Source organism: Opisthocomus hoazin, chromosome 6 (genome assembly GCF_030867145.1).
Source record: "Opisthocomus hoazin isolate bOpiHoa1 chromosome 6, bOpiHoa1.hap1, whole genome shotgun sequence".
Classification (NCBI taxonomy): domain Eukaryota; kingdom Metazoa; phylum Chordata; class Aves; order Opisthocomiformes; family Opisthocomidae; genus Opisthocomus; species Opisthocomus hoazin.
Genome location: NC_134419.1, coordinates 39,899,777 through 39,913,279, shown reverse-complemented (window position 1 = coordinate 39,913,279; position 13,503 = coordinate 39,899,777). Strand labels below are relative to the sequence as shown.

Sequence of the window (13,503 nt, the reverse complement as noted above, 5' to 3'; positions counted from 1 at the left end):
TCCTTGCTGTAGCTCAGCTGATTGCAGGGGTAACGAGGGGGTTGTCTCTTCCTTTTGCCAGCATCTGGAGTGGCTTTGCTCATGTGCCTCTGAGTGAGGGTGGCTGGATTCCTCAGTTACCTCAGGAGGAGAAAATACTATTTGAGGCAGCCTTTTTTCATCTCAAAGCTTTTTGTTGACTTTCTTGAGGTGAGGTACTCGTGTGTACCATGCTTTCTCTCTGTGGATTTTCAGAGCACGAGAGACAGGTCTGTATAATACAGTGATCCACACACGCTGGCTCCGAGACAAATGATGTCAGATTGCACTGTTTACTAATTACCTTCGCAGTGAACAATTTGTCCTGTCTGAACATGTCTCACCCCTGGCCAGCAGCACTCACGATGCCGTATCCTGACAGATTGAAGAGCCATCTCTCATCACGTTTTTGCTGATCGTGATAGAGATCGTGGCCCGATAAGCAGCTGGATTGAGCCTGTGAAGCGCCTCGTTCGAATGCGCGGTTTGCAGTCATTGTTCAAGAGTCAAACTTGTCATTTGCAAGAATCGTATTGAACGGGTTTGACAAGGCATCTCAGTCGTAAATCTGTATTGACTGACCCTGCGTGTGTCATGCTGTGTATTTATTAGTCAAATCCCATAGAAGTCATTACAATATCTTTTTTTCTGGCATAATTGTCAGCTCGACAGATGGATGTCCCAGCCATCATGCTAATGCTTTTCGAAGGCTGTCGCAACGTTTGCTTTGTTCCTTGTCCTGTGGCATTCCCTTTGTATTCCAAGACACACCGAGGAAGAATGTTAATGGTCCAGTGAGCTGCTCTTACCGTAACTCTCTCTGCAGAGCAGAAAACTGCTCTAAAACTCTTCAGTGCAGTTCATGTGAATGTGCTGGTGTTCAAGCATCTGACCTCAGTTGTCATTCGGCGTAGTCCTTAGTTACTGTTGGAGTGGAAAGTATTTCTCCATCGGGCAGTAGGATGTCAGACTTTTTTCTTTTCTTTTTTTCAAATGCAGAATGGAAACAGCAATCAGATGTGTCATCTTTTCTGCTCTCTGAGTAACAGTTCCACTGTGCCTATTTGGTAAAAGAACGAGATCATTGCCTGGGTTCTGTTTGTTCTCCATGTCCCTCAAAATCTGTTTTTGAGTCTCTGAGACACTCTGTTAATACTTGGACTTCCAATGTCATGTTATTTCACTTCCCAGCATACGGTACCTACTCATGCAAATATATCTTCTTAGTTTTCCATTTTTTTGTGTTGAGGGTTTCTTACAGTTCGCTATGCTTCCATTCCTATCTAGGCTTTATCCCAGCACACCATTAAGATTTCTTTTTTCTACCTTAGTGTTTTTAAATGGTTCTCAGATCTTAGTTATTTATTACACTTCTGTCCTGGCTGACGTGATTCATATTCAGTTTCATCTTTATCGACCTTATCTATTCAAAACTGGTTTGGTCTCATGGCATATGACAAACTGTTGCTAGGTTATGATCCACCTTCCACTGAACAGTTAATTATCTTCTGTGCTGAGATCAATTCCTTCACGTCAAGATCAGGTTGAATATAAATTTCTCTTGTGTGCTATGAAATTTCTAATCAGAAGGTGTTTCAAGGTCATTTTAATGCTGGCAGTCTGAGATCTGCAGTAGTTTAGTCTTCCAGATGGATAATGTGGCTTGCTTTCTTCTCAGTGGAGTATTGATTGCTGTTTAAGGAGCTGGTTATCTTATTCTCCAGAGTGACTGTTGTAGCAGACCTCACCCGCTGTCCTATTTTATGCTTTTCTGCTAGTTCTTTAATCTGTAAGTGTGTAAGACCCTTTGATTTGGAGGTCTCAGAGACTCAGAAACAGGTAGTGGCATCTGAAGCACAGAAACTACACAATGTCCTTTTTTTGTCTGCCTGATCTTACTCAGTAAGTTGTGTTGAGAGATCTCGGAGGATTTTTTCCTACTGCATTTCAGTAATACCAACTGAAAAAGGCTTATGCTTAGAAACAAGTAATTTCAGATCCTCTTGTTCATTCCCAGCACCAAGGTAAGAATTTCTTCCCTTCATATCTGTTGGTGTCTTGGTGAATTTTCTTTTTGACACCTTTATTTTGCTCTAAACATGTATGTATTCAAATATTCGTTTCCTCTTCACCTTTTGTTACTGGTTTCAAGTCTCGGTCTCCTCCAGTGCTCCCTCCTCTGGGAACGCTGCAGGCACCCATAATCATTCCTTCTCTGGTGCCAGCAGTTAGTCCTCTGCTCGACCTGTTCTATGAGAAGCCTACGAGGTTTTGGCCATTGCTTACGGTCCCAGAACGCAAGATCAAGGGTGAAAACCTCAGTTAGCTGGTGTGTGCCTGGAGCTACAAGCTGGCTCTGGTCAGGCAGGAGCGTGAAACAGCAGACAGCTCCCACTCCGTCCGCTTCAGTCCGTCAGCAGCTCTTTCCTAGGCAGAGACGCAAGCGGAAAGGAAACCAGCTCTTCATGTGAAAAGTACTTTTGTTTTTTTTTTCCATGAAAAGCCTTCATCCATGATATTCTCTCCCCTGTGGCAGAACAGATAGGAAAGAGCTCTCGAGCATCGACTCTTTAAACCGCCTGTTTTTGTTGGGAGACCTTAGTGATCGAACACAGCTCTCGATGGAGGCAATGGCTGAAGGCGAGACCATCCTCGCTCGCGCCTTCCCTCCCGTCGCGTAACGCGGCAGTGCACTCAGCAGAGCGAACCCTGCAGCGGGTGCTTCCCAGCTGCTCGTCAGGTCCAGACTGCGAGCGCGCCCTCCTACCCGTGGCGCGTCGGGGTTTGCTTGGTGTGTTGGCAGCTATCATGCGAGCACCAGTGGTTAGCAGAGCAGGAGTGCTGCGGCTAACGAGCAGAGCTCACGCGTACTGCTGAGGGAGCTGCGCTTGGTGAGGAGAAATACTGGTCTCTCTGTGGAGCTGATCCCCCACGTGCAAACACCTGGTGAAGGTGGGTTCTGCTAGCGAGCAGCACAGGCCTGGAGGATTGTCACCCTCCGCAGATGTGCTTGGCGAGTGTCCCACGCCACCCCAAAGCAGAGTTATTTCCTGGGCAGGCATTGCATGGAGTGGTTTATTATGAATATGTAACAGGCGTGATTAATATATTAAAGTTTTGAAATGTTTGCATTAACAATATGAGCTATCAGGAGTGTTTGCATTTTACATGTCAGTAAAATAGTTAATTCTGTTCAAAAGGCTTTCACGCATTAAAGGAAAGGATTAATTGCTAGGGAGTAGAAAGAGCAGAGAACAGAGCTGAGAATTCTTGGTTCCTTCCCAGCCGTGATTTGGGCGAGTCACTTGGGCGTCCCGTTAGGAAGCAGCCGGGAGCATCACCTTTAGGGTGGTCAAACACCAGGGAAGATACCACCAACGTCCCAGTCTGGGAGCTCGGTAATGAGAGGCCCTAAACCATGGGGACCGGTCTGAGAATCAGAGCCCTGACCAAGATGTGTCTGCGCGCAGATCACCGCATCTGTGGCTCAGCAGGGTGTGATGGGACTCGGCAGGCACCAGCAATGACTCGCTCCTGTCCTCCATCCCTTGGAAATGCTAGGGTTTCAAAATGCACTTCATGCTAGTGGTAACAGGGTTAGTTGTCAAGCTGTCTGTGACTACTGTTTTTTGAATTGTCTCCTGTCCAACTTTTTCCATTCTCTGTTAAGAAAAAACAAACTGTTAAAAAAAAAAACCGCTCTTTGCAAATGTATCGGTCACTGCTTCATGAGACAGATGTTATCCCACGAGGCTGCTGTGTGGAGAAGGGCCTGTGGGCTGTCACTTTGGCAGGGCGTTGGAAAACAGATTCTCTCCAGCAGCTGCTGCCGTTCTGTCTGCAGCGTAATTCTTGCCTGTCAGAAATGCAGCACCAGAGCACTCGCTGTTTATGTCTCACCCATTTGTTCTGTATTTCTTTTTTGTTTTGTTTTTTCTTTTACCACAGAACAGCAAAAAAGGCTTAGTAGCCTGGCAGGTATGATGTGAAAGGTCCTACCCCCAACTGCTGGCGCAAGCTGCTGCTCTCTGAGCTTGCGGAGTCCCTCCAGCAAACACCCTTCCAGCGCTGCAAGGGAATTAGGAGAAACGTTGGTCCTGGCTTAGTCCAGGTCACCGAATGTTTGATTTCAGTCTTTCCTCCAAATGCTACCTGTGTGGCCACAGGTTAATACACCAAACCCCCAAATTACCGACCTGTTCCTCCCAAGTCAGAAAGTTTACATACGGTTTGATTGTTGACTTTTGAGCCTTTAGGTTTATTCCCTCGGGGCGTATTCTCAAGTTCCTCTACACAGCCTAACATTGGAGTTAGTCTACTGTAACATTGGAGTTAGTCTTGCTGGTGGTGAGGGGAGAGGAAGAGAAACAAAAATCAGTATTTCCAGGACTTCAAGGGCAGAAGTATTTGTGCTGGATGTCAAGAAATAGGTGATAGAATTGTAGTGTGTAAGAAGGCACGTGTGCTGCTGCCCTTCTCTTCCTCGGCAGCTCTTCACTCTTCCAGCGGGCGTTAGTCTCTCCTTGAAAGCAGAGGAAATAGTTTTCCTGGGCATCTTTCCCTCCCCGCACCCCAAATAGACGTAGCTTAGTCTGGATGGGACCAGACTCTGTTCAGGGGTGCCCAGCGACAGGACAAGGGGCAACGGACACAAACTGAAGCAGAGGAAGCTCCAGCTGAACACGAGGAAGAACTTCTTCCCTCTGAGGGTGACGGAGCCCTGGCCCAGGCTGCCCAGGGAGGTTGTGGAGTCTCCTTCTCTGGAGATATTCAAGACCTGCCTGGACGCGGTGCTGTGCAAGCCTGCTCTGGGTGACCCTGCTTGGGCAGGGGGTTGGGCTGGGTGACCCACAGAGGTCCCTTCCAACCCCTCCGTGCTGTGATTCTGTGATAAGAGCAGCACGCTATGCACCGCTGACCCGTATTACTGTGCTTTGGTTAGGGCCATGGCGGGGTGAAGGGAGAGGTGGGAGAGAAGAGAGTCACAGAGGGTGCCTGAGCCCTTGAAACATCACAGACAGAAACACAGGGAAGGCAATACGGCGTGCTCTTGCTCTGCAGCGTGGGCCCTGCGCTAGCCGAGCGTGTCCCGTGAGGACAGCATCTGCTGTCCTGTTGGTCACAGCAGTGAAACTTGTGCTGCGCAGCCCCTCCGTCGCTGCTGCGCTTGCAGAGGGGTGGCTCGGGTGCCGCCGAGCGAGCGTGCTGACTGGTGCAGGCTGGTTATTTGGGCAGCTAGGCACCAGATTTGGCGCTCTGATTTTTAAATTAAAAATTTGTAAATGCCTCCAAACCTGGTGTGTATCTCCATAAACCCTTTCGAAATCATCGGAGCTGCCTGGCAACTAATTAATAAATTCATTGTTGGGAGATGGCTGGCACAGGCCAGATGGTGGCTTTCATTTTTGCTAAATCATCAAAATAAAGATTTTGCTTAGATCATGGCTGTGGTACTGTGAAATCTGATTATGATGCATTTACCACGTTGTTTATGTCCATATTAGGTATTTTGAATATCCTCATCATAGTTTCAGCTGGGCCTACGTGGCAAACAGCCACCCACTTTTTCAGTGCTGGGAGCTAGGGCATCAAAGAGAAATAATATGTATTTGCCAGTCCTGTTGGAGAAGGACTTGTGACCTTCTCTGGCCCTGAAATCCTTAGCCTGCAGAAAATAATGACTTTTCTAGACTGGAAGCTCAGGACTTGTAGCTTCAGCAGCGACAATGACAAGTAGTGGAGGAAAGCTGTGACCTTTCCTAAAGCTTGTATCCTCTCCGCATCCAAAACCCCGTTCCTTTGGGTCTTCTAGGTCCTGGGAGAAGGGTCTAGTTTCAGTTGCTCTTCCCCTGCTCTGTTCCTAGAGGCTTAGGAAGGAGTTCAGTAGTGGGAATGGCCCCCATACTTCCCACAAACTGGAGAGCCCTGTACACCGGGGACGTGAAGGGACCAAAAGACAGTGCCCACACACTGACAGGGAGGGGAAATAGGGTGAAAGTGCCAGACAAGGATTTAATAGATGCTTTGCCCCATTTTCAAACACTTGAAGACATCATTTCATTTTTTCTTAAAGAGGAGGAAGACTTAAAGCTTGATGATAATTTCAGACCAACCACTCCAACACAAATCCTCCATGTACTGAATTTCGCAGGGCAGAAGCGTGTTTGCTGGAGGGACCAACAGACCAACGCTTTGTTACGCACGAGCCTTTCCTCTGCTAGCTGCCGCTTCCAGATTTCTGCACATTTAATGGCTTTGGGCAGTATGGTGATGTGCATGTGAATAAACATCTCTCTCTCTCTCTCTCTCTCTCTCTCTCTTCAGTGCATGCGGTGATGTAAAAAGGATAGGGCTTGGCAAAGTCTTGATGAGGCAGACTGTAAAATCACAGATATTTCGTCTCCAGAAGATCCACGTGGAAGAAGTCCTTGGCAGAGCCTGGGGGCTGGTGTGCTGCAGCTCTGCGGAGCATAGCAGGGCTGTGGAGCAGCCTGAGCTCTCCGGGTCCTTGGCTGGTGGTGGTGACAGTCGGGCAGCATCGAGGAATTCCAGGTGGAAGCAGGGTTGTCTGGAGAAATTAGCTGTTTCCCACCATCTTTCTGCAGACTCATGTGCAAGAGGAATCATACGTTAGATGGAAATCACTAGCAGAGAAAGATGTCTGTGTCGCTGATGCTTTTTGACGAAGAACAAGATTGCAGAGTCACTAATTAGTCAAAAAGACAGAAAAAACAACCCCTAAACAGTCCTTGAGCCCCAAATTGTCCTTTGTCTTACGTGGCAGCTGGGACTGTCTGGAGAGGTGGGAAGGCAGCTGCCTGAGAGATGCTCCCCTGCTTTTTCTGGTGTCAGACGTCTTCTTGGTGGGCTTCCTCCAGTCCAGATGCTGACCACAGCTAGCTGTGACACAGTCTGTCTCATCAACTACTTGCTAGGGTCTTTGCCTTAGGAGAGTGGGCTGTGGTGGTGCAGTGAAATGCTGGGATGCGATAAGAATCGGCCGTTGTCATTTCCAGATTCAGGGCCAGACAAGGCAGTTTCAGATAAAGTTGATTCGGCGCTCATACGGGACAAGCCAGGCCAGGAGACGGTGCCAAGCGAGAAGAGGGCCATGGAGGAGAAGAGGAGCGGTGTCAGGAGCCCTCAGCACGTGGCCGATACCTCCATCGATGATATTGGCATTCCGCTCAGGGTGAGACAGCATGGGTCAATGCGTAAAACCTGGGCTAGATCCTGCCTGCCTTAGGACTCGGGGAATTCGCTAAAGCTCTAGCGACCGCGGAGATTTAAAGGAAGACAGAATTGTAGTTCCAATGTATTTTATTATGAACAGTTCCATTTGCTGCCAATGACCTGTTTCAGCTGCCTTAGGGGGTAAAAATTAAAAATTAATGTCTCTTTTCATCATATTTGAGAATACTGTTTTCTGCTCTTCTGTTTCATTCACAGCTAGCAGCTGAGGAGAGTTTTGTCGCATTTTAGCCATCTTTAAGGCAGATATCTCTTTTATACAACATGTTGAGGTTCATTCAGCGTTCAGGGGAAATCATAATGAAAAGAATTATTAACCTATTCTTACAACTAGAGTCTGGAATGACTTGAACACTGAATGTTTCCAACTGTCCATTGAATACTTATGAAATTGGTACGTATGACAAATAGGCAAGGTGTCTGTCTTTAGATGTCAGATCAGATAAACGGCAAAATCCTTTCACACAATCCAAAGTTCTACACAGGTTACAACCTACCCCTGCAAAGCTTGTGCGCTGCTAGTAACGGGAGTGAAGCCTGTAGCTTCATTACGTATGAGATTATCTGTCTGAGTGAAATCACTCATATTTTGAAGTATGAATTTCATACAGCCTTTGTAGAGCAGAGTGTAAATCTTTTTCATTGCTGGAGGATCCGTAAGAACTTTGAAAGGCTGGTAGAATTCATGTCTGTGATGATTTACGTGCGTATTTATTTTTCCAACAGAATACAGACAGATCGAAGGACTGGTACAAGACGATGTTCAAGCAGATCCACAAGCTAAACAGAGGTACTGTAACACAGATGGGTTTTATTGACGTTGAAAGACCACCTTGATAACATTTTGTTTCCTTCGTATGAAGAATTGTACTGGATTTTAAACAAAAGCATTTTATGTTGACCAGCGTTTGCTCCGCACCGCAGAACTCAGCCAAGGTATTTGAGATCTCTGAAGTCGAAGGTGAGAGAACAGTGAAGCCCAAAGAAAGGTCTGAGTAGTTCTGAAAGGTGAACTGCAGTGCCCTCAAGAAACCCAGAGTACTGTTTGAGGTCCGAAAGTTGCTAATAATTCCATACTGAGAGAAAATAGATCCTTGAACTCCAGCTGTAGCAGCTAACACCGTGCCCACACGCACTTTTAAAGGACAGTAAGTTCTCACTGATACTGCTCTATGCATAAGAGACAACTTTTCCACTGTAAAGCTTTAGTACTTGGGTTACAAAGCTTGATTTGAAGCTCACCGAAACCAACGGAGAGGTTCGTGTTGATTTAGGCAAGTTCAGATTCTGAACTCTGCTTTTTCAAAACCTCAAATTTTCCCCTTTCGAAACCTGACCCTGCAGGCTTCGTGGTCCTGCGCTCTCAGGGCTGCCCCTGCGCGGGGACACGTCCGTGCCTGGCTGCTGATCCGTTCACGTTCTGTCTGCTGTGTGCGAAGCGGCTGCGGCCAGCGACCGCAAACTGCGGGCTCTGAACAGCCCGGCGTGCAGGTCCAACCCGCGCTTACGCAGTGAAGCACCGAGCATGCGAACCTGAAGCTGCGTGTGCTGCTGCCCGTGCTGTTGTGATGAGCTTGGTGCGTCTCCAGATGCTGCGTGGTGTTGGATGGGATGGGCACGAGCTGCTCCCTCATCCCAGTGCTCCTAGCAGAGGTTCTTCAGCTGGGGCAGAGCCCGTGCCGCAGGCGGAGGAGGCTGATTTTGGTCCCCTCGTCTTCCAGGGTCTCCCGCAGGGCCCTGACATGCCAGGCAGCCATGAGCGGAGAGGGTCGTGTCGAGTTAGAACATCCACTTGAGAGGGGCTGTGCTGTAGCTTGTACGGGTTCTTGTCTCGCCCTTCTTCCCCTTTAAACCTGTCCTCTCTGTTCTTTTTTGCAAATCGTCTTCCTCTCCTTAGACACTCCTGAAGAAAACCCCTATTGCCCTACCTACATATTTCCTGAGCTTCCTGAAACCCAGCAAAAAACTGAAGGTACCAGAAGTTTAGTCAGAGTATCTGTTGTCTTGTGCTTTAACTGTACTATAGCACCCTAATAGTAACTCGATTCAGGTTCTAGATTTCCGTTACCCATGTGTTACGCTGGCTGGAAATCCAGTTACGCCCAGTATAGCTTCTTGTGTGATGCATAAAATAACTAAATCTTTGCTAATCCATTAATCTTTTTTTTAAAGTATGATGCCATTTACTCTAGCATTATTAAAATAGGTGGTAAAATCATATGGCGATAGGAAATTGGGGGATGAAGCAGAACCTCCACTTCACTGTGGGTAGTCTCAAAATCCACCGCTTTTCTCTGCTGCAGAAGACAATCCTTATTCTCCTACATACCAGTTTCCTGCGTCTACTCCTAGTCCTATCTCTGAAGGTAATAACAAAGGACCATATGTATTTTTCTGCACAAATGCTGCCTTAGCCATTTATTTTCTCCCTGGAGTTCTTTCTCGCTGCTGAGCGTTGCGCTGCCTCACCATGATTTGCTGCACTCTGAGCGTTACCTTGATGGGATGACGCCTCCTTGGCTTTGCAGCGCTCCGCTGGCTTTCTCACTGCTGTTTGACTAACGCTGCAGGCTTGGGGTTTGCTTGGTTTTGTGCGCTTATCGGTTGAATTTCGCCGTGTGCGTGCAGTGACTGTTTAACACGCCTAGGACGCCGACTGATGCGTAAAGATGTGGTTTAACTGAGAGTTCTCCCGCCCCCTTTCCGGATCAATACATTGCTTCAATTATTTACTTCTGCTTTTGACTATTAACATAGTGTTAGGGCCAGACCCAACACGCCACTGAAGTGGGTTGGTAAAGAGGCCGCTTGCTTCAGTGGGTTTTGGATCAGTCCCTCAGTGCAGTCTGTTCACCTAAATAGAACTTGGTAACGTAGGTTCAGGGCTGGCCTTAGGCGCACTTGGCCTACCTAGGCAAGGACGGAGCTGGGCAGTCTCACCAGCACATCTGGTGACTTGAAATAAGGCTGTCTTTACCTTATCCTCTTCACGTGCTCAGCAGATTCCTTTAAGCTTCACGTACGAAGCAGAATCCTCTGCAGTCGTGTTTCGCGGATGTTGAAATATTATCTGTTGCCGTGATAATCTGGTAACTGCGTGCATATGCGTGAAAACACTGCTAGACGAGAGACGCTGGAATCCGCTGCAGACGCTGGGCATACAGACATTTCCCGGCTGGGAAACTGTTGGTGGTGACAGCCTTGTTGATCTGGTGCTTTGGTGTCACTTCTGTAGACGCCGCCGTTTAGGAACTTGCCTACTTAGCCTGTGCCTCAAGCCAACCCTGGTGAGACTATTAACGAACCATTGCGTTCCGCGTTCGTATTACACATCTGGTGGGTACTGTGTCAGAAGAAAGCACACGCTGTGGGCTCTAGCCGAGCTGCTCAGAGACGACCAGGAGACCTAAGGTGTGCTTCACTGTTAAAATGAACGTGGACGAGTGTCATGCAGGTGTCGATGCCACTTGCTTATTTCTTGGTGAAACCTGGGGGTGAAGAGTCCTGTCTTGCGACTCAGAATGCAGTATAAATTATTTCCATTGACAGTGTGGTACGTGGGTCTGGAAGAGACAGAAACAAAGAGCCTCGAGAACCAGTCGATAAAGGACTTTTACAGAGATTCCATTTTCTTGTTTCTAATGAAGTTTGAAAATCCATTTTGCTGTTATCTGAACTGATGTAGTTTGCAAAACCAGTGATGATAATATATTAAGAGTCTGGTTTCCCATAAATGTCCCGTATGCACTTATAAAAGTGCATATGAACGGCTGTGAAGATAGCTTTAGACGTTTGTTCATCCGTATTTGTAGGGACAGAGTTTTTTGTGATTTACCAAGTGTTTTGCTATCTGAATAAACCCATCTATAGGAATACCGGTCGATTTTGTCAACAATTCAGTGTAATAACGTTAAATAAATAAATATTTATTTTCCATCATTTAGGTTTAAAATAAGGGAATTGGCCCAGAATGTGACCTTGGCTACTTTTTGAGCTGAAGGTTACGATAAGCACGCCAGGGTCAATAAGCATCTGTCTGGAGGTCAAACCTGCTCATTCATTCACCAGCAGAACTCAGCAGAGGGGCTAAAAGTTGAGACTGCTTTGAGCCTTCCTGACAGGCTTGACTGAGCCTCAAGGGCAGCTCCAGCTCAGCCGTGTTGGCCAGACTGGGTTTCCCAGCAGGCGAGATGGGCTGTAGCAGACGGTGGATCCTCTCCTTGAGAGCCGGACACGGTTTCAATCTGCTGATCGCCACCACTGAACTCACAGAACGCTCCTTTAGGGTGTTCTTTTCTTATCTAGCTTATGCTAGCTTCATCTGGTTTGTTTCTCTGTCATTTTATCTCTGTCATTTTTAGTGGGTTTTTTTCTTCACAGAGATATTAGTAAGACCTTTGCTCGCAGCTCTCTTTGCAGCCGTTGCGTTGCACTTCCCTGCATTTTGCCTTGGAAGCCCTGTGGATGTCTCACGTGCTCCCAGCCATTCCGAACCCTCATCATCAGAGGAAGGTGATGGGCCTGGGGGTCTGATCCCAGCTCCCCCTGCTGCCACCTTTGAGAGCTCCTTGAATATCTCTGTAGCACTCTGTAGACATGTCTTTCCTATTTAAAAAGCAAGCTCTTCAGCGCCAGGGCCGTCTCTGGGTGAAAGCAGACATGTGCGCCTCGTGCCAGGGACGTTCTCTCTGCTTGGAGATCATCCAAGTCGGTGAATGTGCTTCGGCTCGGCGTGCGAGTTGATTCAAGGCAGATGTCCCAGCGATCATCAGATGTGATTGGGAGCAGGACCCCTCAGCTCTGTCACTGCAGCACCTCATGAGCTATTTCAGGCACATGCTACGGCTTTTAAATCCTCAGTTTATCTTTCAGCTTTCGATAAAGTGGATGTAATAACCCTTGCTGTAGAGGAGTTTTGTGATAAAAAGTGGTTGTTTTCTAAAGTGCTTTGAGAGCCTGGAGAAAGGTGTTAGTGTAAGTAGTACATTAATATTTATATCTAATCTAGGAATGATTTTTAAATGTCATTTAAACTTCATTGGGATTTTCTTTTTTAGGATCCTCTCACTGTGGTAAGTATTGGGTGTATCACTCAGATCATGGCCAACATGTTAGTAGAAGAAGTGCAAAGAGTCTCTGGTGCTGCTTCTTCAGGGCTTTTTCAGCTCACTTGCAACATGCTTTTGTCTTTCAGATGAGGATTCTGATTCGTACTCTCCTCGGTACTCCTATTCTGAGGACAGTAAGTCATTCACATTTCTTGTGTAACCTGTCGGACAGAAAGGGCATGTCAAGCATGGATTTGTTGGCCTCCTACCCGGTTCACCGATAGCCTTCCCCTCTTTGACTCATCCTACAGGCAGATCCCAGCTTTCGGTTCCCCGCTCCAAGAGCGAGATGGACAACATTGATTCGGAGAAGGTTGTGAAGAGATCGGCCACTCTGCCACTGCCAAACCGCACTTCGTCGCTGAAATCAAGCCCAGAAAGGTGACCCAAACTAAGATATAATTGGATCAGTACGGAAGAATCTCTGAAAGCTGTGAATGGGGAGGGAAAAAAAAGGTGGCAGCTTTAGGTCCACAACTCCAGTTAAACTTTCTGGGGAAGTGCAGATGTAGTTTTGACTCTGACTCTGCTACGAGGCAGCAGCGAAGTCCTTCGTCATCACAGCCCAGTCCCCGTCTCACCCGGCTTTTTCTGCCGGGCGTCACACAGCCGGGTGCGAGGGGTGCTGCCTCGTGCAGTGCCTGCCACCACGGTGGGAACGCTGGGCTGGGCGTGATGCTGTGAAGGCACCTCGGAATACGAGCGAGCAGCCAGAATTGTGGGGGAGCAACATCTGGGTTTGTGTGGAGCTTTGGTAAAAGTTTTGTCACGTTTTCCACCTCTGAGGAGTCCCACCCATAGGAACTTTATTGGAAGCAGGTTCTAGTTAGCGCTGTCATTTCTGATCTTTGAAGATGACTTCCCTCCTGGTCTTTTGCTTTGTTTATTACCATGTATTTTAAACCTCTTTGTAGCAGTAGTGAATGCATTTACCGAGCGAAGGGAAAGCAGAATGAGCAATGAATGTTTCGTCCTGCTGAATTCTCCTATCCTTTGAACTGCTCCTCCCTCACCAGCTACCACAGGCTCGTAATGTTTTTCACTTGTGCCTCAAATGAGCGATACCATAGTTGGCATAGATGCATCTCGGGCCGTCGGAGCAGGAGACCGAGCTTGCTGACAGAGC

At 47.5% G+C, this 13,503-nt stretch overlaps 1 protein-coding gene across 45 annotated transcripts in view; it reads left to right on the top strand.

The window, feature by feature from the left end:
* SORBS1 (sorbin and SH3 domain containing 1) overlaps positions 1-13,503 on the top strand; it is a 217,855-nt gene that overhangs the window by 166,130 nt on the left and 38,222 nt on the right. For 22 of the 45 annotated variants that reach the window (XM_075422804.1, XM_075422797.1, XM_075422798.1 and 19 more), the window contains 7 exons: positions 3,967-3,996; positions 7,035-7,210; positions 7,996-8,059; positions 9,167-9,241; positions 9,573-9,635; positions 12,464-12,511; positions 12,629-12,758. In XM_075422804.1, coding sequence (XP_075278919.1) covers positions 3,967-3,996; positions 7,035-7,210; positions 7,996-8,059; positions 9,167-9,241; positions 9,573-9,635; positions 12,464-12,511; positions 12,629-12,758 — 586 coding nt within the window. The remainder of the gene's footprint in view (positions 1-3,966; positions 3,997-7,034; positions 7,211-7,995; positions 8,060-9,166; positions 9,242-9,572; positions 9,636-12,463; positions 12,512-12,628; positions 12,759-13,503) is intronic. The other 23 variants (XM_075422805.1, XM_075422809.1, XM_075422814.1 and 20 more) reach the window with 2 other exon arrangements.